At 40.7% G+C, this 27,468-nt stretch overlaps 1 protein-coding gene across 5 annotated transcripts in view; it reads left to right on the top strand.

Moving 5' to 3' along the window:
* The window catches only part of NRF1 (nuclear respiratory factor 1), a 133,433-nt gene that overhangs the window by 79,362 nt on the left and 26,603 nt on the right, over positions 1 to 27,468 (top strand). For all 5 annotated transcript variants that reach the window (XM_047763899.1, XM_047763896.1, XM_047763898.1 and 2 more), the window contains 5 exons: positions 8,779 to 8,937; positions 10,155 to 10,352; positions 11,257 to 11,358; positions 17,151 to 17,308; positions 25,837 to 25,961. In XM_047763899.1, coding sequence (XP_047619855.1) covers positions 8,779 to 8,937; positions 10,155 to 10,352; positions 11,257 to 11,358; positions 17,151 to 17,308; positions 25,837 to 25,961 — 742 coding nt within the window. The remainder of the gene's footprint in view (positions 1 to 8,778; positions 8,938 to 10,154; positions 10,353 to 11,256; positions 11,359 to 17,150; positions 17,309 to 25,836; positions 25,962 to 27,468) is intronic.

Raw genomic sequence — 27,468 nt, 5'->3', positions numbered from 1 at the left:
AAAAAGACAAAAAAAAAAAAAAAAAAGAAGAAGCAAGCTAGTGACAAACAAATAGGGTTTAGTGAAGTCCCTGTTGCCAGTGCTTTCTCCTCTCTCCCTCTCCCTCTTTTTTCTGTAGAACTATATTGTTCTCATCATTCAGATTGAGTATTTCAGGTAATCTACACTGAACAGTCACTGCTTTAAAAGAATTTCTTGACTTGCTCTAACAATCATAAAATTGTCTTCAACAGATTGAAATTACGTATGACAGAGTATCTTAAATCCTCTGTGAACTGAATGCCCTGGTTCTTTTTAGGAAGCAGCTCTGTAGTTTTGGGTTTTTGTATGTTTTGCTTGTTTGTTTTTGTTTTTGGTAAAAGTATAATTCTCTATGAGTAAATAGAATGTTTACCTGAGAAGCTTCTGTTTTACTGTTATAACTTGATTCTGATAAAGTCTTTTTTTTTTTTTTTTTGCTATTTCTTGGGCCACTCCTGCGGCGTATGGAGATTCCCAGGCCAGGGGTCCAATCGGAGCTGTAGCTACCGGCCTACACCACAGCCACAGCAACGCAGGATCCGAGCCGCATCTGTGACCTACACCACAGCTCACGGCAACGCCGGATCCTTAACCCACTGAGCAAGGGCAGGGACCGAACCCGCAACCTCATGGTTCCTAGTCGGATTCGTTAACCACTGCGCCACAACGGGAACTCCTGATAAAGTCTTTTTTATGTGTATGCTAGAAACACATAGCTGTGTGGTCTCTTTAATGAAAAAAATGAAAAATTGAATTTCTGGTCATCTTTAGGAATAGTGGCTAGGGAGTTCCCATTGTAGCTTAGCAGGTTAAGGACCCAACTTTGTGAGGATACAGGTTTGACCCCTGGCCTCACTCAGTGGGTTACGGATCTGGTGTTGCCACAAGCTGTGGCATAGGTCGCAGATGCGGCTCAGATCCAGTGTGTTAGTTACCACTGCTGTGGTGTAGTCTGAAGCTGCAGCTCCGATTCAACCCCTGGCCTGGGAACTTCATATGCCACAAATGCAGCACGAAAAAGAAAAGAAAAAGAAGAAAAAAAGAATAGTGGCTAGAACTTATCCCATTTATGTCTGTCTCTTTGCATAAGAACTGAAGAAGGTTGAGAAAAGGTTTAGAAGAAACCATTAATTTGATATAGATTCTGCAACCCCCTTTATAATGAAATAATGAAGACATGTTTTTTCAGAGATTCTGAAAGCTGGGCTAGCAAAATTTTCTAGGATACTTCAGACCAAAGACGAGGGGATGGGCTTGATTGTGCTTCTCAAACTTCATTGTGCTTTGGAATCACCTGAGAGTCCACTTTGTTTAAATGCACATTGTGAGTCAGTAGGTCTGGAGTAGGACCTGAGGATCTGCCTTCTAACTTCTAGGTGACGCCAGTGCTGCTGACTCCCACATGACACTTTGAGTTTAAGGAATTACATCTTTTCTTGAAGAGTCTTTAAGCAGTAACTATGATTTTTTTTTTTAAGTAAATAATCAGTATGTTCTTTACTACACTTGAGTCTTATGAAATTCTTTTGTTCTTGGGAGTTGTTAATCTTCTTGGAATTTGTGTTAGAAGAGATTCAGACAAAACTAATAATTATAGAAGAAATATCTCTGGAAAAGACCAGTCTGGTATTATTGGTTAAAATTCATTGCTTTGGAGTTCCCGTCATGGCTCAGCAGTTGTTAACAAACCGACTAGGATCCATGAGGATGCGGGTTTAGTCCCTGGGCTCGCTCAGTGGGTTAAGGATCTGGCATTGCTGTGAGCTGTGGTGTAGGTCACAGATGTGGCTCGGTTCCCTCATTGCTGTGGCTGTGGCATAGGCTGGGGACTACAGCTCCAATTGGATCTCTAGCCTGGGAACCTCCATATGCCGCCAGCGTGTCCCTAAAAAGACCAAAAAAAAAAAAAAGTCCATTCCCTTTCCCCTTCTCCCTTTCCTCCTCTCTTGAACTTATTATCCTTTTACTCTCACTGGGGAATCTTTTGTTGCTTTAATATTCCCTTGAAATGATGATGCAACAGGATAGCAATTCTTCACCAGTTTTCAGGGAAACCTTAAGAAACATTCAGCACAGTGATGGCTTCTTTGAAAGAAGTTATTCACCGGGATTAACATGTTTTACTTAGAAAACATTCATCAGTTGTCAGTTTAGGCTTTTGAGTGTTATTTTGTTTTGTTTTTTAAAAGCATAGATCTGGTTTCTTCTAGAAACATTATGCTAAGTGAAATATGCCAAATATAAAGGACAAATACAGTGATTCCACTTGTATGAGCTATCTAGAATGGGCAAATTCATAAAGACAGGAAGGAGAGTGGTTGTTATCAGGGGCTGGGGGAAATAGAAAAGGAATTTTTGCTTAATGGGTACAGAATTTCTGTTTGACGAAAAAGTTCTGTAAATAGTGGTGATGTTGTACAGCATTGTGAATATACTTAATGCCACTGAATTGTACATTTTAAAATGGTAAATTTCATGTTACATACATTTTACTACAATTAAAATTTTTAAAGAAGAAGGGGTGGATAAAAGTATTTTAATGAGTTCAGTGGTCCTCAAACTTGGCTGCACAATAGAACCATCTGGGGAACTTGAAATTCTAGTGCCCAGGCCACACTCCAAACCAATTAAATCAAAGTCTTTGGGGATGAGATCTAGGTCACTGCAGTGTTTAAACTCCCCAGGCAATTCCATTGTGCAGCCAACTTTGAGAACCACTGTTATGGGCAAGAGTTCCTAATGCTTCTCCTACTGTATGTGGTATCAGAATCTATATGCACAGTAGGCTTTGCTTACTGTGTCTAAACTGATCAAAGCGTGTTTATGTATAAAGTTGTCTAAAGTGATCAAAGCGTGTTTGTGTATATGATGCCATTCCACATTTTGTAAGTACTAGATAGGCAAGGTGAGAGTAAGAGAGTGTAAAGGGAACAGAAACATTGGCTGTGTTCTTGAATATGATACAGCATATTTTGAATAAGAGTAAAATAATTTTAAGGGTATATTCAGGAATACTAAGAAGGGAACATGCGTATAAATTCCACATTTAGAACAGAACTAACTAGACTGGGAAGAATAGTTGCATATTATATGACAAAGAATGTCTAAGACATTACCATTTTTTCAAATTAATAAAAAGATAATGAGAAAAGTAAACAAAGTACTATTTACAGTTCGTACAAAGAAAAAATTAGTAAACATATAAAAAGATTCTCAGTTTCACTAGTAGTGAAAATTAAATCATTTCCCCCACATTAGGTGAGCCAAAATAAGAAAGCAGGGCAGGGAGTTCCTGTCATGGTTCAGCGGAAACAAATCCGACTAGGAACCATGAGGTTGTGGGTTCAATCCCTGGCCTTGCTCAGTGGGTTCAGGATCTGGCATTGCCATGAGCTGTGATGTAGGTCACAGACGCGGCTTGGGTCTGGCGTGGCTGTGGCTGTGGCGTAGGCCAATGGCTACAACTTTGATTAGACCCCTAGCCTGGGAACCTCCATATGCCGTGAGTACAGCCCTAAAAGGACAAAAGAGAGAGAGAGAGAGAGAAAAAAAAAAGCAGGGCAATTAAAAAACGTAAAGGGAGCTTTTGAAATAAAGGATATTGTTCTACACTGTTGGGGGGAATAGTATTGACAAAGTTTTTTAGGAGGGCAGGTAGGTAGTATCTATTAAAATGTTAAATGCATGTGCCCTTTAACCAGCAGTTCCACTTTTCTGCTAGAGAAAAACTCACACATGTGCTCAGAGAAACATGTACAAGCAGGGTAAACTACCTAAATCCTTATCAATAGGAGAATGGTTAAATAAAAAGGAAAAATGTGTATTGTGGATACTAGGCAACTGTTTTTTAAAAAATAAGATTCTTCTAGTTGCACTACCATGAGAAGATCTCTGTGACAGAATGTTGAGCGGAAAAAAAAGTTGTACTAAAACATGCACAATATGTTTTCTTCCATCACATAAAACTGTGCCTTTGCAACATATATTTATGTAAACACATAGAATTTGGCCTCTCTAAGAAAGGATGTTCATCAAATTAATGACTCTGGACAGGTGATTAGATTGGGGAGGGTGAGTCAAAAGAGGACTTTGTTATTTATCTTTATTTTCTATATTTATTTTATTAAAGTATAGTTCATTTTACAATGTTATGCCAAGTTCTGATGTACAGCAAAGTGACCCAGACATACATATATATACATTCCTTATATTATCTTCCATCATCGTCTATCCCAAGAGACTGGATATAGTTCCCTGTGCTTATCCATTCTAAATGTAATAATAAATGTCAATTGTGTTATTTTAATTTTTATACAAAAGAGTACAAGTCGGATAAGCTAGCAGAAATTGACCAACCTGAGACTCCTTCAAAGAGAAGGTAGAATTTTAAGAGCACTTTGATTAATGAGAGGGAGACAATTTAATACATTGATGGGGTGTGGAGAGAGAGAAGCAGAAGTGTTGGCTTGAGAGAGGAATGTCTTCATTGACTGTCCCTCGAATTCTCTAAACTTACTTTTCCTTCCGAACTGTTCTTCCCATGTTTCTATGGGGGTATGTTTTATGGAAAAATGAGATTAAATGAAGCCAGTGTTTCTGCTGGCCCTACTAGGGAATGTGGGAATATAGGTTTGGTACTTCTAGCAAGAAAAGCCACTTTTTGGAGTTCCTGTTGTGGCACAGACGAAATGAATCCGACTAGGAACCATTAGGTTGCAAGTTCGATCCCTTGCCTCGCTCATCGGGTTAAGGATCTGGCGTTGCCGTGAGCTGTGGTGTAGGTCGCAGAGATGGCTCAGATCTGGCGTGGCTGTGACATAGGCCGGCAGCTGTACTGATTAGACTCCAAGCCTGGGAACCTCCATAGCCCTCAGGTGCGGCCCTAAAAAGCAAAAAAAAAGAAAGAAAAAAAAAAAGAAAAGCTACTTAAGTTATCTCTATGAACGGAGGTCAGTGGTGCAGATAATCCCCAATAGTGAGCAAAACATCATTTTGCTTTTGTTTTCTAATGCCCTTTAAATGTCCACTTGAGTATGATTGGGACCGTCAACATGGAAATTCTTAATTTTAAATTAAAATAATGAAATCACAGTCTGAAGATTCTTCAGTTTTCCTTCTCTGCTGCATTCCTGTATAGAAAACATCACCTTTCAGCGTGATTTGATTTCAACTGCCTTTTCTTTAAATTTGTTATGTATTCTCTGACCTCTTCAGAGGTGGACTTGGCCAGCGTTTTGGTTTGAAACGCCTTTTCTTGGTAACTGAACCTAAATGGACATCAGGAGCTTCAAAATCCTTCATCTTGAGTACTTGCAGAGCAGAGAGGGAAAGAATAAGAGGAGAAGGGTATTTGAGAATATAGGATTATGCCTTGTTTGGACAGCAAAGAAGTAACTGAATTTACAAGTGGGAAATTTCTAGCATAGGAAGAAATATTGTTTCATTGTGGCTGGATTAAAATTTTTAGAGTTTTAGAAAAAGTCTTTTTAAAAAAAAAAAAACCGTCTGTGGTTTCCACATAATCTTTACTTTTGATTGCCACTGGCATAAATTTGATATCTCTTTTTCTTGCTGAATGTGCCCTGGAAAGAGTGGTATCTCCTACTCTCTGCTAAGTTGAGGTGGCCTTGCTGACCACGCTGGGCACTGGAAGCCCATCTAGAGCCCTAACTCTGAATGAAAGCTGAGAAAGCTTGTTGTGGCCCGATTAGAGGCCAGCCGGAGAGGATGGGCTTTACCTTTGCTGATCCTGTTGATTGTCTCCCCTGCGGATTAAAGACAAACCTCCCTTAACAAGCACATTGAGTAGCTTGGGTTTCCAAAACTCTCCGGGACCAGTAATTAGTCCAACTGGTAATGAGAGCACAGTGCTGAATTCTGGAAAGGAATGATTTAACTCTTTCTGTTCTGGACAGCTCGTTCACCTTATTCATCTCCCTTTTGCCGTGGCACTGTTTATTCGGGACAGTATAAAAATAGTCTGGTGGAAAATTGCCTTTCAGTGAAGTCATATTATCACTATGCATTTAAAAGCAAAGATTGTCCTTCATCCCCAATCTGTACAGACTTGAAAAGTTTACTTTTATAATAGAAAGTGCTTTTTGCCTCTTATTGTGATATAGGAGCAAATTTTATTTTTATTTTTTAAATTAATTTTTTTTTGACCACACCCATGGCGTGCACAAGTTCCCGGGCCAGGATTGAACCAGAACCACAGCAGTGACAACACCAAATCCTTAACCACTAGGCCACCAGGGAACTCTAAATGGGGCAAATTTTATACAGCTGACAGTTAGTACTTTAAAAAGCTAAGATCTGACTCTGAATTGGAACTTAATTTCTCACTGGGTCTGTTTTTTAGCTGAATGGGGTTTTTGCCTGTGGAAGTAACCTTTTCTTTGTGCTGCTTCTCTTTTTCCTGCTTCTCATGTTAGCCTGTACTGTCTTTTCCTAGGGTTTTGAAACATTTCCCATCCAGAAATTTCTAGCACATAAAACATCTTTTAGGACTTTAAAAATTTTAGCTTTTTGTTAATTTAGAGATATTTGGCCTTCTTATTTCATGATCTCCCCACTTTGCTAGGTGTGGATACAAAGAACCGTTAATGGGATTGAGAGAAAGGGGAGACTTATAAAAGTCTGTGGTATTGAGTCTATTTTGTTTATCCATCTGAGAAAACCATTGTTTTTTAATATAGGAAAAATGTAAATATTGTGTGCGAGGATTACATAAGCCTTTTCCTTCTCTGTTTATCTGAGGCTAGAAAAAGACACTCGCAGGAAGCCAGGATAAAGGGGAAAATGACTTTGAGATGCACTTTCTTAAAATAACTGAAGAAGTGACCTCATGAACCAGCTGATAGCCCGGGTTTGCAAATGGATACATTTCTATTAGCCTGCTGCCTGATGCTGCAGAGCCAAATATATAATGGAGTGAGTGCATTATATCATATCCTGCAGGCAGGAGACTGTCTGGGAGATGGGGGAACTTAGAGGTGAAATGGCAGGCTCGGCACAAGAATTAACGATGTAAATACTGTTAACTGAACTTTCTTTATTAGCTGAACAGTACTGTTTTGGGTTAATGATTCTCTATTATGTACTAATTTGCCTTATCCTCTGGTAAAATAATATTTAAATGAGAATGTTTGATATTTAAATAGTCTCTTCAATACAATGTTGCTGTATTCATTCTCTCATTAATACTTAAGTATTCTCATTTCTCTCTTTTTCTTTCTCTATTTTACAGCTACAGGCCCATGTCCTTGGGTCTGACTCCTGCTAAAATTGTCCTCTCCTTATGGTCCTAGGCTGTAGATGCAATATGAGTGTGTCCTTAGATGGAGGATGCTGCTTATCTCTGAGGAACTATAGACCACCAGGTCCAAAGTAAAGAAGTAGGTCTAGGGAGGAAGATTGGTAGTTGTCTCTGCGGTTTAGCATCTGTTTGGTCTGGATTTGATTTGTAAAATACATTTGAATGAAGCCAGAGTTGTTTTTAATTCCTCAAAAACTTGGGTTGCAACCCCAAGGACACAGTAAGCTGACCCACCCATCTAACCTACTCTATTTCCAGTCTGTTTCTTTATGTCGGGGAGAAAATCTTCAGCTAGGATAGAAATCAAGACATTCCTCTGTTAGGAGGGATGGATTAGGAGTTTAGGGGTTATTAGATGCAAACTGGTTGTATATGGGATGGACAAACCACAAGGTCCCATTATATAACACAAGGAACTATATTCAGTATCCTGTGATGAAGCACATGAAAAAGAACCCGTGAAAGAATGTGCGTGTGTGTATAACTGAATCACTTTGCTGAACAGCAGAAATTAATACAACATTGTAAAACCAACTGTGCTTCAATAAAATTTTTATATTAAAAAAAAATTTGAAGTCCATAATGTGTTTAAAATCAATACATACTTCATTATGTATATCTGTATGTCAGACATTGGACTAGAAACTTTTTAAGATGAGTTTTAGGGTTATTTTCCCTTTTTATTCAGTAAAGTCCGTTTATTTCCATATATTTTATAACCACATCGTTACTAAATTCTCTTATTGTTTATAGTAGTTTCTCATTTGATTCTCTGGGGATTTCTAGATCCACAGTCATATCACCTACAAATTTTATCTGTTCTCATCTCTTATTTCTCTCATCTAATGATTTGGATTACTTCCTCCAGCACAGTGTTGAAAACATGTCGACTTTGTTTGACACCTTGAATGTATGGACATACTAAAAGGGAAATAAGCAGAGTTTCCATCAGAGTGCAATGGGATCAGTGGTGTCTCTACAGCGTCAGGACGCATATTTGATCCCCAGTCCAACACAGTGGGTTAAAGGACTTGGCGTTGCTGCAGCCACGGCATAGGTTGCAACTATAGCTGGGATCTGATCCCTGGCCCGTAAACTCCATTTGCCACGGGGCAGCCGAAAAATAAAAAATAAGATAAAAGAGAAATAAGTATCTTAGGGGGCAGAAGTCAAACATGGAGGCAGATGTTCTTGATCTTACTGGAACAGGTGTATGAAATACAGCTTAAGGTGCACTTTACAAACATTTGTATAATTCTCCATCATTCATGGAGCTACAATAACCTATGGGAAACATTTGGTTCTCAGTGTTGCATTTTGGAACTCTCCAATAGCCTCCAGGAACACTCTCTATTTTATAACCTTAGAATTTGTTGGGAGACACAAATATATCCCAGATGTCTTTCGTGACTACTGATGACCATGCTCTTGTTTTCTAGGCCCAGCTTCGGGCATTTATTCCAGAGATGCTGAAATACTCCACAGGTCGAGGAAAACCAGGCTGGGGTAAAGAAAGCTGCAAGCCCATCTGGTGGCCTGAAGATATCCCATGGGCAAATGTTCGGAGCGATGTCCGCACAGAAGAGCAAAAGCAAAGGGTGAGGCTTCCTCTGGCCTGAGTTGCCTGTTGCTTTTCTGTTCTGAATCGGCCACCTAGTTTTTGTTATCCTATTTCTTGTGCTATAAAAAGTCTAAAAATATTTGTGTCAAATATTGTGTTGAACGTGTCCCCCAAAAGAAGTTTGATATTCTCTAATTTATAGACTTTCCCATTCATTACTCCATCACTATAAAGACTTAGGATGGGTCTGTGAGCTTCACACTTAATCTCTGCATTGTTGCCCTTTGGGGCAGTTTTAATTTTATAAGGTGCTTGGAAAACTGAAGAAACTTGAAGTAAAGGTATTAATCACTTTGTAGACTTAGAAATGTCGTTATTTCTGGTTAGCAAGAATCATTACGTAAATATGAAAAGAGAGAGCTGTGAAGTTGGTTAAGTTGGTCAAGTCCACTGATGACGAAACTTGTTTTTAGAAAGAAGAAAGACTAGGAGTTCCCGTCATGGCTCAGGGGAAATGAATCTGAGTAGTATCCATGAGGACGCAGGTTCCATCCCTGGCGTCGCTCAGTGGGTTAAGGAGCCAATGTTGCTGTGAGCTGTGGCATAGGTCTCAGATACGGCTCGAATCCTTCGTTGCTGTGGCTGTGATATAGGCTGGCAACTACAGCTCCAGTACGACCCCTAGCCTGGGAACCTCCATAATGCCACCAGTGCATCACTAAAAAGACAAAAAAAAAAAAAGAAGAAGAAAAAGAAAGACTAGGAGTTCCCTGGTGGTTCAGTAAGTTAAGGATACAGTGTTACTCCTGTGGCCTGGGTTCGATCCCTGGCCCGGGAACTTGCACATACTGTGGGCACAGCCAAAAGGAAGAAGGATTACACCAGGTGTCTCCCTTACTTGTTCTGCATATTCGTTTTCAGGTAGCTCTAAAAATTTACTAAGAATCTTAAGTATAAAATTATTGACAAAAGAGTGACCTTCTTTTGTGAGACGTTTAAAAGTTGGTCTCAGGTTAGAACAGAGTCTAAAACCCAAAAGCGAAACCACATTTTGATCAGAAAGGAAACTGGTGTGAAAGCCTTGGTGCTTAGTCCTGAATTTCCTTGTGTCTGAATCAGTCTATGGGAAATAATCCTGAGAGAGTTATTCCATACAGATTTGGTTTGCTTTGATAAATAAGCACCTGCTTATTCCATAGTGGGACTGAATAACCAACATTCTTTGTACTTAATTTGCCTTTCTTCTGGTGACAGGTTTCATGGACCCAGGCACTACGGACCATAGTTAAAAACTGTTATAAACAGCATGGGCGGGAGGACCTTTTGTATGCTTTTGAAGATCAGCAAACACAAACACAAGCCACAACCACACATAGTATAGCCCATCTTGTACCATCACAGACTGTAGTCCAGACCTTTAGTAACCCCGATGGCACTGTCTCGCTTATCCAGGTAAGTAAAGCTAAGAGTTACCAAGTTGTGGTTTCTGAGGTGGATTTATGGGCACTTCATCTCAGACTGGAAAAAGTTTTCTTTCTACAAATTCTTGTATGAAGCTCCCCAGGATCTTTCTACCTGAACTTGATTTTTCGAATGGTGTTTTAAGTTGTTTGCATTTTGCTAAACAGAGCTATAGATAGCTTTTCTGAATATTTCCAAATCAAAGCACTGTAAAAATGGCTTTTTTTTTTTTTTTTTTTTTTTTACCATTTCACTCTGTCAGTGGCCAGGAGATATTTCTTTGATATTACGTCTTATGAGATAAAACGCAATTTGTTGATAGATAGGAAGCCTCTAAAGTTCAGATAGAGGAGTTCCCATCATGGCTCAGGGAAATGAATCTGACTAGTATCCAAGAGGACACAGGTTCAATCCCTGGCCTCGCTCAGTGGTTTAAGGATCTGACGTTGCCATGAGCTGTGGTGTAGGTTACAGACACGGCTCGGATCTGGAGTGGCTGTGGCATAGGCTGGTGGCTACAGCTCCGATTCAACTCCTAGCCTGGGAACCTCCATATGCTGAGTGTGCAGCCTTAAAAAGACAAAAAATTTTAAAAAATTAAATTCAGGTTGGGGTGAGAGTAGAAAGTTGGTTGACTGACATGGGGCACCAGTGACAGCTTCTAATACTGACTTATTTGAAAAATATTTGATTGAATAATATTGACTTATTTGATTGAAGTAAAACTCTGAAGCTCATGTTAGTATCTAAGATATGATTTCGGTAATTCATTTCACATTACAAGGTGTATTAATTGTTATCCAAGTTGAATATGGCTTTAAATGAGTCTTCTGAGTAAAGGAGAAGCAGAAGGACCAGTCTACTGACATTTATCCCTTTCCTTATGTGTCTTTAGGTTGGTACAGGGGCAACAGTAGCCACATTGGCCGATGCTTCAGAATTGCCAACTACAGTCACTGTTGCCCAAGTGAATTATTCTGCTGTGGCTGATGGAGAGGTAAGAAGGAGGATTCTGTCTGTATCCACTTAAATACTTGAACGTGTAGGTGAGGGAGAAGGGAGGGTCTGGAAGATGAAGAGACTCTAAGCAGTCTACACATCTGTACCATTATTTTACTTAAACCTTTCAAAACATCAGACCATGACAGTTTTACAAAGTAGCTTACTCTGTGTATGTTAATTATACCAATTGAAATGTATGGATCTTTATGATTTAGACCTGTGAGGAACTTAACAGTTTTACATTTGCAACATAGCATTTTGTATAGTACAGAAAAAAGTGGATTATCCATTCCGTACTTTTATGCTGTGAATCCTAAAGAATTTAAACTTTGGGCTTTATGGAAAAAATTAGATCATTAAAACTGGAGCAGACTATAACCTTCTTTGAAGGGATATATTTGTATATCAGTAGACATAATTTATTGCATTTTATTCATGCCTTTGAAAAGGCTTCACAAGAAAATCCTTCCCTGTCAAAATCGAGGTAATTATGAGATGTTAAAGGTAGCTAACTTTTATTGAGCACTCACTAAAGGAGGTACTCAGTGCTAGGAAGTATAGGTTCTGTTATCATCTTCACTTTATACATGATAAAACAAAGGTTAGGTGACTGGCCCAAAGGCACAGAGTGAGTGTTGAAGCTAGGTAGTGCATTTAGAAAAATGTTGTCTAGGCTTTGAACCTTCAGTGAAGTTCAGGAAAGGGTTTGTTAAGTCACTGTGGACTTTTCCCCTAAAGGTTGTACTCTTGAAGTTTGAAACATAGCCAACAGATGTCAAAGAGCAATATAAAAAATAAAGCTTAAAGTATTGTCTCAGCCTTGTTCAAAACCCTGGAATATTTTCACTCAGAACATGAGAGAGCCCCTTTCATTTGTGCATCCCAGGAAAGGGAAAGAACTGGCGCGGGTCACGCCAGTGAGATGAAGAGAAACGCAGCAGGCTACTGCCAGCCAGCATGCGTTGAGCCCCTGCCGGGTAGCAGTTGAGGTGTTGGATGTGTCGGGTTGATTTGCACAGGAACCCTGCACTCAGGGGAAGAGAATTGTCTACACAAGTGAACTTTGGTCCCTGCTGTAGAGATTCTGCAGCATGGTCTGTGCCTTCAGGAAAGAATGTTTCCAGCTGGGGAAACTGGGAGGGTTTGGGGCAGGAGCTGACCTTTGGCTTTCCAGTATAGAAAACTAGAAGTCAGGAATTCCCGTCGTGGCTCAGTGGTTAGCGAATCCAACTAGGAACCATGAGGTTGCAGTTCGATCCCTGGCCTTACTCAGTGGGTTAAGGATCCGGTGTTGCTGTGAGCTGTGGTGTAGGTGGCAGACTCGGGTTGGATCCCTCGTTGCCGTGGCTCTGGCGTAGGCTGGCGGCCACAGCTCCGATTCGACCCCTAGCCTGGGACCCTCCATGTGCTGCGGGAGTGGCCCAAGAAATGGCAAAAGAAAAAAGAAAAAGAAAACTAGAAGTCAACAGGATACTTACTTTTAAAAGTAGGAGTTCCCATTGTGGCTCAGCAGGTTAAGGACCCGACGTTGTCTCTGTGAGGATGCGGGTTTGATCCCTGGCCTCACTCAGTGGGTAAAGTATCTGGCATTGCCAGAGCTATGGCATAGGCTGCAGATGCAACTCAGATCTGGTGTTGCTGTGGCTATGGTGTAGGCAGCAGCTGCAGCTCTGAATTAACCCCTAGTCCGGGAATGTCCATGTGCCACAGGGGTGGCTGTAAAAAGAAAAAAATAATAATGATATATACACATCATGAAAGAGAATGGATTAGCTGAGTGAAAAATCGGTCAGTCCGAAAACACTCAAACTAAAGGACAGACACCCCTTGAGATGTGAAAGAGGCAGCAAAGACAGGGGTGGGTACATTTATGGGATTTGTTACTTTTTGACTTATTCAAAGTTATTAACCATGTTTCCCAACTGAATGTTGCCTGGACACTATTTAATAAAGTAATTTTGAGTTTCTTAAACACTTCTCTAAAAACGAAGTCCTTGAAACTCATTTTACAAATAACTCCACATATACAAAGGTAATTCAGTGTATTCAAAAGTTCATGGAAAATATGAAAGATAAAAATATCTCGGTCACATATCTATTGCTTTTTCAGCACACTAACATTATTTTTTAGTCATCTATGTGTGAGTGGGTGGATGACATATACAAATAATCTGTTGGCAAATACCCAAATTCAGTGAGATTAAAAAAATTCTGGAGTTTCTTGGTGACCTAGTGGTTGAGAGCTCAGCATTGTCACTGCTGTGGCTCAGGCTGCTGCTGTGGCATGGGTTCAATACCTGGCCCAGGAACAGTTCTGCATGCTGTGGGCACAGCCAAAAAACAACAACGTTTTTTTAACTCTTTCTACACTTCCAATGAAACAAAAATGATATGAAGAGAAGAAGCATAGGTTCTCTCAGAAAGTGGCAAAAGTATTTTCGATTTTATAGTTTGTTTCTCTTTGCCTTCAGATTTCTCTTAGATATTGACTTGATTGTTAGCATCTTAGCTTTGAGCTATACTTAATCAAAATATCAAAAAAATTAAAAAATTAAAAAAACAAAAACAAAATATCTCACTGACTTGGGACAGGTAAGACCACTTCAAGCCATAAGACATTGCATCAGATGACTCAGTAGAAACATCCTGCTGCCTGTATTTAGCCTCATTTCTCCGAAGGAACAGAAAGTGCTTTTACAAAAATAAACAATACATATACTTTGAGAAGTTTTGAAGTCATTTTGTTACCTTAGCCTTGCCAGTGAGAACTCTTACCTTAGACCTTACTACATTCAGCATCCAGTTAGTTGCATTTGGTTACATTTATAAGAAGGACCATTTGTGGGCCTGTCTCTTCTGGTTATAAATGATCTCCAAACCTGTTTTAGTATTCTGAGAATATCCAGTAATCTAAGTTGTTGCAAAGAAACAAACAAAATCCCTGACCTTGGGCAGCTTAAAACTAATTAGGGATACGGAACACGTTACATAATTATTTAGAAATGAATAAGGAAAGAATTTTGGAGTTCCTGTCGTGGCGCAGTGGTTAATGAATCCGACGAGGAACCATGAGGTTGCGGGTTCGGTCCCTGCCCTTGCTCAGTGGGTTAAGGATCCGGCGTTGCCGTGAGCTGTGGTGTAGGTTGCAGACGCGGCTCAGATCCCGAGTTACTGTGGCTGTGGCATAGGCCGGTGGCTACAGCTCCGATTAGACCCCTAGCCTGGGAATCTCCATATGCCACGGGAGCGGCCCAAGAAATGGCAAAAAGGCAAAAAAAAAAAAAGAATTTTAAAATAATATGAAATAAACTATGTTGATTTCAAAATATTTATATATCTTTCTTTCTTTTTTGGGGAGGGGGGGTTCTTTTTAGGGCCACACCTGTGTCATATGGAAGTTCCCTGGCCAGCGTCTGAATCAGAGCTGCGGTTGTCGACCTACACCATAGCCACAGAATGCCAAATCCTTAACCCACTGAGTGAGGCCAGGGATCAAACCCATGTCCCTCATGGATGCTAGTCGGGTTTGTTACTGCTGAGCCATGACAGAAACTCCTACAATTTCAACTTTGATGGCATATTTACAAATACAAATGGATTTGAGAATTTATTCTGTTGTGTGATGAGACCATTAATTGGTATTGATGGTATTAATTGCATTATGTGTCATAAGAAATGAAATTTGAAGTAGAATGATATAATAGTGATATGTGTGAGTCTATAAAAAGCAGAAGAAACCAGAATACAAACTTTACAGACTTGAATTTTAAACTGAATCATTGGAGTTCCCATTGTGGCTTATTGGGTTAAGGATCTGGTGTTGCTGCGAGCTGTAGGGTAGGTCACAGATGTGGCTCAGATCCGGTGTTGCTGTGTCTGTACTGTAGACCGAGCTACAGCTCTGATTCTACCCTTGGCCCAGGAACCTCCATGTGCCATGGGTCTGGCCATAAAAAGAAAAAAAATGAATCATCAACATATGTAACAGTTTTGAAGTAGCATAATTTATTTTAAATGGATTCTTTTATGAATATTAATTTATTTGAAATAAGAGGTGGCTGAAAAACAAGTAGGAAAATATGAACAAAGGAGTTGGTCTTCACCTATCCTTTCAATAAATGCTGTCTGAGCCCTGTGCCAGGTACCATATATACTACAGATACAGGAAAATAAAGACTATTCTTCTCTTAAAGAGCACACAGGTAGATGGTAGAGAAAACACGTCTGAGAGAGTGGCAGTGAGGGGAGGATCTAGTAGAAGCAAGCCCAGGGTGCTGTAGAACACGGAGGAGAGGTCCTGAGCCTTGGACTGCAGGGAGTTGTCTTTGAGTGGACCTGTCTCAGCTCCAGTCTCACCTGAGCCTCCCACTGGAGGGGTGAAGAGAAAGCCAAGGCTGAAGGATGGCAGTTGTATTCCTGCCAAGGGAGCAGCACCTGCAGGGCATCACAGTGTGTGAAAGTGTGGAAGAGCCACAGGTGCTTCATGATAGCTGGAGGGACGAGGGTAGCCAGGGTTTGAAGGGCCTCATTGTAGTAGGTCTCTCTCAGAAAAGCACCGAAGCTAACTGTACATCCTCTGAATATCTTTCCCTTCTAGAGTTTGTGGCCCTTTCTCTGGGACATGGTGACATCCAGGCATATATTACCACACAATGGCTCCCAAAAGATGGAAAGGGAGAGCAACAAGAGCTCAAGCAAACACAGCTAAAGCACTGAGACTCAAGAATAGTAAATTCCAAAGAAACGTTCACACCTAAGCTGATTTATTTATTGCCTGTCATTACTCTGAATAGAAATCTCTTCATCTGCTTCTTCCCATTTTTCCACCCCTTACTACCATCTTAATCTTTTGTGCCTTACCCTGTAATTTAACTTCCTCAAAGTATACTGTATATGGCAACATTCTATATAATTTAATGCTATATGGCCAGTATTACCAATCATGAATGAACGAAGCAGTTTGATACATTCCAAAACAGAATCATTTCAGAGCTGCATGGTTTGTGAAAAAAGCAAGGTGCAAAAAGGTATGTAGGAGTTCCCATGGCTTAGCAGTTAAGGATCCAGCATTGTCCCTGCTGTGGTGCAGTTCAGCCCCTGGCCCAGGAACTTCTGCAGGCCGTGGGTGCAGCACCCCCACAAAAAAAGAAGCTATGTAGAATATGCTGCCATTTTTCTTTTTTAAAAGAAAGGATTAGAAAGTAAGGAGGGGTGTTTGTGTGTGTGTGAAGTGTGAGCGTAAATATGCCTGCTTATTTAGAGAATATTCCTGCAAAGATACGTGAGAAATAGGTAACAGCAGCGGCCTTTGGGCAGAGGGTCTGAAGTACTGGCATTATATTCCCTTTGCTACAGTTTGAACTTTTTTAGAACTGTACTTAGGATCTATTCAAAAACTTTAATTTTAGAATAGGTATTGTATTGATATGACTCAGACATTTAAAAAGTTATTTGAAAGTGTACAGTGGAAAACCCTGCTTTCTGTCTTCTATCCAACCTGTTCCACAACTGCTCCCCCTGCACACACTGGAGAAAATATTTTCAATGGTTTCTTTTGTGTCCTTTCGGAATTTCTTTATGCAGATATAAGTAAATTCAAATATATATTCTGATACTCCCTTTTTGCACAAAAGATATCATGCTGAAATATGTTGTAAGTCATATTAATTTATAAGTGTGTACATATTTTGCAGAGCACATAGAAATTTTTTAGAAAAAATAACTTTAAAAAAAATCATAATCCTTTTGTGACTTTGATGTTTTAACTATCATGTCCTTCTGCCTTAGGTGGAGCAAAACTGGGCCACATTACAGGGAGGTGAGATGACCATCCAGACAACGCAAGCGTCAGAGGCCACCCAGGCGGTGGCATCATTGGCAGAGGCCGCAGTGGCAGCTTCTCAGGAGATGCAACAGGGAGCTACAGTCACCATGGCACTCAACAGGTGGAGGCAGGGGTGGGCAATAAAAGAGGAGGGCGAATCTCTCCCTACATACAAATTTAAAGAGAAACGCTGTGCCTCAGTTTGTCACAATTGGCATTTGGAACTTAATACTCTTGGCCCATAGAATATTGTAAATTGTCAGCCCTCACCCCCCGTTCCCATCCCATTCCACCCTCAGCAACCAATCCAGGCTTTCTGACTTCCAGCTCAAGCCTGCTGCTCAAGGGACATGGGTCCCTTTCGCTTTATCCCATTTTGTGCTCATTAACAGGCCAAAAGCAGCAAGATGTGAGTACTTTGTGTTTTCAAAGGGACCAGAGGATATAATAAAAAATGAAGAACTTCAGGATTGATTTTCCTTTTACCCTGCAAAAGACACTGCTTTTTGTTATGAATATTCATGTTTTAGCTGGTCAAGAGCTATTTTACTGACTTTTGAGGAAATTTGTTTCCCTTGTTTATCAGTGACTTCAAAATAAAATAAGTTTTGGATTATTGGGAACAATTGAAATTTTTTTTTCTTTAGGTATATTTAGGAAGGATACTGCAGAATGAAATACTCCAGTAATAAGTAGTTTCCAAAATTAAATTGTATTGATGGTGTTCCCATTGTGGCTCAGTGGGTTAAGAGCCTGACTAGTATCCAGGAGGATGTGGGTTCAATCCCTGGCCTTAACTCAATGGGTTAAGGATCTGCCATTGCTGTGAGCTGTGGTGTAGGTCTCGGATGCGGCTCGGCTCTGGCATTGCTGTGGCTGTGGTGTAGGCTGGCAGCTGTAGCTCCCATTCGACCCTGAGCCTGGGAACCTCCATGTGCTGCAGGTGCAGCCCAAACCCCGCCCCCCAAAAAAGTATTGTTCCTTATCTGGTTCCTTCTATTGGTTGTTAACAGAAAAAATCATCCCCATGTTCTTCTTACTGTTCACTGCTGACAATTTTATTTTCAGTAGGCCCAGGCATTTTAACTGATCATTAAAAGAGTGTCTGCCTTGAAGCCAGACTATTTAGGTTTGAATCCCAGCTCTGTCAACTTGCTAGCTCTTTGATCTTGGGTGGTTTACTTGAACTCAATGCCCAGGCTTTCCTCTGTGAGGGTAAAAGTTGTGCCTGCCTTGAAGGGGTATTGAGAGAATTGGGAAAGTCGGTGGATGAGAAATCCTTAGATCAGTGCCCAGCATATAGTAAGGCTGCTGTTATAATGCACAGCCACTCTTAGTCTCAGATAGTCATTGAACTCTTGTGACATGCCAGCACTCTGCTAGGTAAGGTTGTAAATCAAGAGTGCTCTAAGAGAGAATAAATATCTGCCTTAAAAGAAACCATACTGTCATTGGGGAGATGTAAGTAAAACACTTAGCAAACAGAGTGTGATTCATTGTTGAATTGTATAGCATATACTATGAACATAGGAATTCAGAGGGAGGGGATCAGTTCCTCCAAAATATGAAGTTCAGCTAAGGTTTAGATTGTCTGTGATAGACCCTAGAAAGCCTTGACTGGCGTAAGCACAAAAGGTTTCCATGAGGTTGTATAGTATGGTGGCTAAAAAGAGGGTTCTGAGGTCATGTGGATTCAGGAATGCATCCTACTTCAGCTACTTAGTAGCCCTTTGATCTTGAGAAATGTATCCCCGGAGCCTTGGTCTCATCATCATTATAATAAGATAATTTTCATCATGAAGAATCATAAAAATTGAATGAAATAATGTATATAAAACTCAGAGTTTCATTGTGCGTCATCAGGTTAAGAACCTGACTAGTATCCATGAGGATTCAGGTTCAATCTTTGCCTCCTTCAGTGGATTAGGATCTGGCATTGCTGTGAGAGGCGTTGTAGGTCGAAGATGTGGCTTCGATCTGGCATCGCTGTGGCTGTGGCATAGGCCAGCAGCTGCAGCTCTGATATGACCCCTAGCCTGGGAACTTCCATATGCTGCAGATATGGCCCTAAAAAGCAAAAAAAAAAATTTTTTTAATAAAAATTAAGAAAAAATAAAACTCGCATGAGTGTGTGGCCTATAGTTAGTACTTCAGGAATTATACTTATTAGCATTTAACTTGTATTTTAACATTTGTCTATTTAGAATTGCTTATAGTGAGAAGAGATTAGAAATAGAAGGCCAGTCAGGAAGAGGCAGTACAGGTGTGACTTGTCAAAGGCTTGGAAACTAGTATTAAGAGTGGAGATAAAGTGACTGATTTAGGGAGTTCTCTGGTGCCCTAGTGGTTAAGGTTGCGGCATTGTCACTGCTGTGCCTCAGGTTACAGCTGTGGCTTTCAATCCCTGACCCAGGCACTTTTATATGCTGTGAGTGTGGTAAAGCAAAAAAAAAAAGCGATTTTTCAAGGAAGTATGTCCAGGAACAGGAGGTTGATTAGGTATAAAAAAACTGAAATGTATACACACTTGCCCAGTTACCAGTGAGTGCCTGAGTGACCTGGGATAGAAACTTCTTTCTCAGCCTATTGAACTATATCATTTTTCAGTAACATGAATGTCTTATTTGATTCCTTACACTTGGATGCAATTCCAGTTCTGCCTTTGAGAGAGGATACGCAAACTTCCTGAACGCTCTGGCCAGAGTGAGAACTCCTTCCTTTTGGTCCATAACCCCTCACTGTAGCTTGGGGCCTAATAGGCCATCATTAAAGACCAGAAGAACTTAATTTCATTGAGCCAGCACCTTGGATATTCCAGTGAAGCGTGAGTGTCCTGGGACCCGGTACATAGTGGAAAATATGAAGCACATTCTGGCTCCCTTTAGTGTAAGGACCAGGCTTATTTCTAAAGGCAAGGAGGGTAATGGTTTCCCCTGAGGGCTTGTTAACAAACTCAGATGCAGCTGAGGTGGCTACAGTGTTTACTCCAAAGGAAGGAGAATATGGTTCACCGTGGCATGTAGGAGGAGAAAAGAGATGTTGAAATCTGTTTGCAATCAGATAATTCATCGCCCCGATGAATGTTGGGGGATGGTGTGTTACAGCCTCTGCTGGGGATGAGGAAGCCAAGCCTGGCATCGAAGACTAAACTATAGTAGGCTATTAGGGGAACATTGTGGGCTTCTAATTCCAGTAGAGGTAATCCACTGTCTAATGTCATGAGGATTGGACCCAAGACACAAGCCTTTGGTGTTTGCTTCTCTGTGGGATGAGACCTAGTCCAGTCTCTGCATGGAATTTGTTACTGGAAGTCATCTTGGTGAAAAAAACACTGAGAATCTGGTCTTCGTTCCTATAATAACAAAGCAGTTCCTCAGAGCTGCTTCTTCCAGCCTGTCTTGTTTCAGGTGCAGATGGAACAAGCATGGTTCTGTAATAGTCACCTGCACCTCTGCTACACTGTAAACAGCAGATGTGGTGCAAGTGAAGAGAGAGAGGCAGGCTACATGGAATGGCAGGTGGGGAACAAGAAGGCAGAGGGGCTCCTTCAACTGTTGAGAGGAAAGACAGATACAGGACAGATGGACAGATCTGTCTTTCACCCATGCAGTTTAAAGAGTTTTGGGTAGCAAGTTACAATGAGGGCCTGGGCTCAGACAACCTGGACCTCACCCTGGCATTACAATAACCCAAAGGGGGTATGGAGAAATTGTCATTTAAAAATCTGAAAAGTAGTTAATTATTTTCAAGATACATAATAAATCCATCCTTTTAGGAAAGAGATGGGGAGAGAAAGTGAGCAAATGAAAAGCAGAAATCACAGCTCAAAAAATTAATTTAAAAAAGAGCTATTCACCCTGAACAACCAGATAGGAGAGGAAGAGAAAACATTTGCTTGCCACAATACAGTGATTAATTTGAAGTTTCAGTTTGTTGGTTAAGCTGTCCTAGGCTTATATTCCCTCTTAAACAAGTCCTGCAAAGTCGGTCAGTAGAGTCCTTGCATAGAAATACATGATCAGTATTGGGAGACTGAATCTGCATTTGCCCTGGTAGAAATTTACATCATGTAGTTGCCAGTGAGACCGTTTTTACTGAGTGTCTACTGTGCATAGTGCTACGACTGACTCGGTGCTGTGGGGAAATAAATGCTTAAATTGATTCTCTTCCCAAGAAAGAGTGGCTGTTCTTGTGCTGTGAAAAGACTTTGCTTAAAAAAAGACATGAATAATATTTTTAAGGAAAAATTTACTGTCTTTTAAAGATGAAAATATTGAGTTAAAATTAGAGATACTGTTAAAAGATAGTTTTAATCTATAGACTTATATTTATTTGTTCAGTAACATGGAATGGACAGCCTAGATCAGAAATCCTCTCTGGAAATGGAGGGCAGGGACTGTGCAACTGCCTCTTTTTCCTTGTAGATAAAGAGTGGACACTTGCAGATAAAAAGTTGATGGAAACTACTGATTTGTAACTCTGGTTTGAAAATGGCTTTTGTCAAAAAGTTGTGAAGTGGTATCTTCGAGACATTTTGATCCCTATTCACCTCTGAAGTAAAGGTAACCTTCTAGCAGTACAGTTTGATCATTTCCCATGAAGTCTAGTGTAAGTGGTTAGAATAGATTTGGAAATGATGGTCTGCTGACCACAGGTATCACCGTGGTCTTTATGCGTCACATGAAAGATCCATCCATCACTGTGTTGCCCTGGCCCCTGATTGGACATGCAGTATCTAACCTTATCAACCTGTGGATGACTTCAAATATTTAGAACTTCAGAGATCATAAATATGATATCATAAAATGGCTTTGACTGGATACAGGTACACTTCGGGGTCAGGGCTTGGATAGCTGCTCTCTCCCTTACAGCTTATGAAATTGTACACTGCAAGCATATATCTGAGAGTGCCAGGGCATCACCTTTGATGGTCATAGGTAAATCATAGGAGTTCTCATCTTGGCTCAGTGGTTACAAACCCGACTAGTGTCCATGAGGTTGTGGGTTTGACCCCTGGCCTCACTCAGTGGGTTAAGGATCTGGTGTTGCTGTGAGCTATGGTGTAGGTCCCAGATGTAGCTTTCATCCCATGTTGCTGTGATAGTGGTGTAGGCCGGCAGCTGCGCCTCTGATTCGACCCCTAGCCTGGGAACTTCTATATGCCACAGGTGCAGCCCTAAAAGACCAAAACAAAAAAAAAATATTATTGTAAATTGTGATTAAAAACTATGGGAGTTCCCATTGTGGCTCAGCAGGATGAAAACCCAACTAGTGTCCATAAGGATGTGGGTTCAATCCCTGGCCTCGCTCAGTGGATGAAGGATCCAGCATTGCTGCAAGCTGCAGCTTAGGTCACACATGTGGCTCAGATCTGGCATTGCTGTGGCTGTGGTGTAAGCCAACAGCTACAGCTCTGATTCGACCCCTAGCCTTGGAACTTGAATGTGCCGCAGCTACTGCCCTAAAAACAAAAACTGTGGGGAATGAGCAGTTGCCGAGGTAATCTGTGAGCAGAGCTCCTATTTCCATATAAACAATTCCCATATACCAGTTTTCTTCTTTAAAAGGAGTTCCCTTGGTGGCCTAGTGGGTTAAGAATCTGGCATTGTCACTGCTGTGGTTTAGGTCACTGCTGTGGCATAGATTTGATCCATAATAATGATAAATAAAAAAATAAAATACCACATAGCTGAAGCATTTTCCAATTAATGTGCTTTTTGGCTTTCTATGAAGTCTCAGGTCACAGTGTTAAAAATATTTTTATCATTAATCAGTGGTAGCTGAACATTGTAGAATTGGCTGGTAGTATTATTTGACACAAGTTTCTCCGAAAAAATACTGAAAGTTAAAGGTCTAGGCACTAAATCATTCATTTTACTATCCTTAATAAATACTTAGAAAGCACTCTGAAACGAAAATCTACCTTGCAAAATGTAAAGTAGTAGTTCTGGGTCAAGGGTCCGCTTTGGCTTGACCCTCCATGTTACATATACTACACAGCAACTGGCGGGGTTGTCAGATCTAAAGTATCTTTTAGCATAGAAAAGGATCTTAGCTTTTAAATGGGCTGGTTGGCAACTCTAATTCTGATCAGCTTTTTATTCAACCTCAATTCCATCCTAAGCTTTTTTATGAAGAAAGTAATAAATTTGAAATATGTAATCATGATCTTGAACTAAGTCAAAGGAAGTCTGGAAATTAAAAGCTAAACAACTAAACCACAGCTAAACAACTAGAAAAGGAGGAGACAGCCAACTTTTTTTTTTTCTTTTTGGGGCTGCACCTGCGACACATAGAAGTTCCCAGGTTAGGGGTCGAATTGAAGCTGCAGCTGCCAGCCTATGCCACAGCCACAGCAACATGGGATCCAAGCTGCATTTGTGACCTACACCACAGCTCATGGCAACACCAGATCCTTAACCCACTGAGTGAGGCCAGGGGTCAAACCCGAATCTTCATGGATACTAGCTGGGTTCTTAACCTGCTGAGCCACAATGGGTACTCCCAAGACAGCAACAATTTTGTGCTTAACTTATTTTGAATAAATGTCCAAGAATATTTACGTGAAGAAATACAAAGTCGGATAGGAAAAGCAGGGTATAAAACTGTGTATGATATAATCCTGATTATTGGTTTATAGTTGTGTTTAAGATTAAGTGGAAAGAGAGTTCCCGTTGTGGCTCAGCAGGTTAAGGACCCAACATTGTCTCTATGAGGATGAGGTTTCAATCTCTGGGCTCACTCAGTGGGTTAAGGATCCAGCATTGCCATAAATTGCTGGGTAGGTCGCAGATGCACCTTGGCCATGGTTGCGGTATAGACTAGCTGCAGCTCTGATTCAACCCCTAGCCCAGAAGCTTCCATATGCTGAAGGTGTGGCCCTAAAAAAAAAAAAAAAAAAAGATTAGAAGGAAAATCCCTTTTAAATCTGCATGATATTTAAAATTTATTTTATACTTAATAAAATTTATACAAGTTTCTACATAAATTTTGTTAGTATCAGAGGAAAAAAGCAGCTTTTTAAACACACACATAACAATTTTAAAAGCAAGGCAAGTTAGCCAAAAGGGGAGAATTTTCTATTTTCTGTCCATTGGGTGTCTTAAACTGCTTCCTGACATCCTGTTGGTGACCAAGAAGTCTTCCCCAGAGGAATGACCATGTTAGTTTCTTTACTTGTCTGCTGACTTTCTTAGATGAAAGTGACCCTGTTAAGTTTAGTACACATTGCTTTGCCCACCGTCGCTACGTGTTTACCCTAACCAGTCCATAGCCCCTTGCCCATCTTAACCTGTAGCCTGTGATTGCAAGATGACCGCCAGAGTTGTAACGAAGTCTGCAGCTTTAGAACAGAGCTGAATCAACTGGCTTTTTGGTGTCAAACCCAGAACTTGGTCCACGTCTGATAATAAATTAAATGACACCACCCTTTCCTCCCTGCCCGCTTTTGCTATGCCCTCAGTAACTGTAAAATGGCACCTGATACTTTCCCCAAAGAGGTGATGAATTTATCTGTTTTTTCTTTCACATTTTAAATTACAATTGTCAGGAACTTTTTCTTTTTTATGGGCACATAAGACAGTAATACATTTTATAGTTTGTATCATAATAGAATCAATAAAAATGGGTATATTAGGAGTTCCTGCTGTGGCACAACAGGTTAAAGATCTGGCATTGTCTCTGCAGTGGCTTGGGATGCTGCTGAGGTATAGATTTGACCCCTGGCTTGACACACTGGGTTAAGGATCCAGCTTTGCCGCAGCTGTGGCTCAGATTCGATCCTTGGCCTGGGAACTTCCGTATACTGCGGGTGTGACCCATAAAGGGGGGGGGGGGGGTGTTATTTAAGTATATAGTAAGGAAAAGAAAAATGGGAGACAAACTGCTAGAATGATGTTCACTATAAACAGGTAGTTAACAACTCTCTATTCTGCAGGGAATTTGCAGTGAAGGGAGATTTATTATTTCATTCTGTTTTTAGAGGAGCTTGGACTTATAGTGATAATTTAAACTTTTAAGTCTTAATTTAGCACTGCCTACATGCGCAGTAAGGCAAAGGGAAGGGGTGAACTTTGCAGGATATTAGTCAACCATTACTTCATATTTGGAACCAAATAGTTATTACTCAGTATTAATTGAATAGCAAGTCCAGGTAGCTGACTCCTCATATAATCATCCATCTTTGGTTATAAAAGAGCAGTTTCAGGTCATCTGCCTTGTGTTACCGTAAAGAGAAAGGAAGGAAAAAAAAACAACTCTTGTGATTGACAGCCAAAATGGCTTTTGCATTGTGAATATGGATCAGATCTTCCACTGTGGCTTGCAAGCACTTGATTGATTGATATTGATAAAGAACCTAGGTCTGAGTGCCTCTGTCCTCAAACATTCATCTCCTAGGTTTAAAGAAAATCTCACGTTATTCATTCATATAAATATGAAAGACTTGGGATTTCTCTAGCTGTAATTATTATCATTTAAAAATTGCTCTGGTTCTATCAGTAGCACTGGAATCCCTTGTTTGCTGGTAGGCTCACAAATGCAGTCAGTAGAGAGATCCTAGGCAGGCAGGGTTGAAAGGTTGGTTTGTCTCATTGCAGTGCTGTACCTTTGTTCATCTCACATCCCCTTCTTCTGCTCCTGTACCCACAGCGAAGCTGCCGCCCATGCTGTTGCCACCCTGGCTGAGGCCACCTTGCAAGGCGGGGGACAGATTGTCCTGTCTGGGGAAACCGCAGCAGCCGTCGGAGCACTTACTGGAGTCCAAGATGCTAATGGTAAGAAAGCATAAATATTTCATTGAATTTGTTCCCCGTTTCCACTTAAACCTTCACAGCATGACTGACAGCAAACCCTTCAGCATGAGGTTGAACTTCGATGTGAGTTTTTTTTTTACCTTGGTAGGCAGCTGGTACCTAGGAAAATTCTAGGAGCCTCTGAGTCCTTTCACTAATAGGAAACTTAGGGTCTCCTGAGGGGGTGGGGGGAAGCCATAATAATGGCTGTCTAACTGAATTGCTTATTTGAAAAGTGACTATTTGCTGAAAGGGATTTAAAATTTCTCTGTGGGTTGTGTTTGGTCCTTTTTCTCCCATGGGATAGATCAGTGTTCTTTACTATAGCAGATACTGTCTTGTGGGCAAGTGCCTTGTGGTGGGAGGAGTGTTCTGACCGTCCCAAAAAAGGCACCACCATCCCACCACAAGGTCAGCCAGCATACTGTGATGAAGATACTTTTGGAGTTGATGCTGTGGGTTCTGCTTCCGGTTTAATGTGGCCTCACCAAGAACCTCTGGATTTAGCCAATAATATGCCACCACCCTGCCCTTCTTTCCAGCTCTTTGATTTCGTGGATATTGGTGATACCCTAAATAAACAAAAGGGATAAAGTTCATAGAAATGTGGTAATAAGAGTTTACAACTGCAGCTCAGCTCTTTGGATCCACTTTGGCAGGCTCTGGGAGGAGGTTACCAAGACTCGGGCTGCCGGGGGAAGTGCCTCTGAAGTCTGGGTCACAGGGGAGGACCAGCCCTCTTCTGTGAGACTCTGTGTGATTGTTTCGTAAGCTTTTAAAATATACATATAATTAGGTTAAGTAAGACAAATCAAGTACTCTATGGTTTCTGGAGATGTGTAGATTAAAGTCCTGGAAAGAGGATAAGGTAGATAATAACATACTTTTATTTAGGCAGACAGTTCCTTAATCACATTAGTGGCTGAAAGAGAAGTCCCTGGCACTTTTTTTTAGGGTAGATCCCTAGGAACTGGATAACATGTCAGATGGAAAAATCTTTGAAGAAAGACACAATGCTGCATCCTCCTTCAAAAGTGGGGAGAAGATAGCACTTCTACCCCCAGAGAAGAATAGCATAGGAAGTGTAAAAGAGCCATGTGGCTGCTGAGAATCATTTCCTTCAAACCAGCAAAACACCCAAAGCAGCTACAGCCTGCTTTTTCTATAGGGCTACGGGCTTCCGTGAACTAACCCAAATAGAGATAGAGTTGATCTTAGAACAACACTGCAAGTCAGAGGGCACCTTCTAGCCATGAATGTTCAGGATGAAATGGACCAGAGGTAGAATTAAGGAAAACCGCCCTTTTTAGCTAGAATTCTACTCCTATTTCCTTACCTTTCTCTATTCCTCATCTGAGTCCTAATCTACCTTGAAGGGGAGGTAGGATATCCGACTATGTCATGCTCTTCTGAACTCTTCTGAAGTGCTGTTGCTGTCATTCACTATGGAACTGCTAAAAGTACTTCACTGTGTGGGTTTGATAGGAGA

Source organism: Phacochoerus africanus, chromosome 16 (genome assembly GCF_016906955.1).
Source record: "Phacochoerus africanus isolate WHEZ1 chromosome 16, ROS_Pafr_v1, whole genome shotgun sequence".
NCBI lineage: Eukaryota > Metazoa > Chordata > Mammalia > Artiodactyla > Suidae > Phacochoerus > Phacochoerus africanus.
This window is presented reverse-complemented; position numbering and strand designations above follow the sequence as displayed.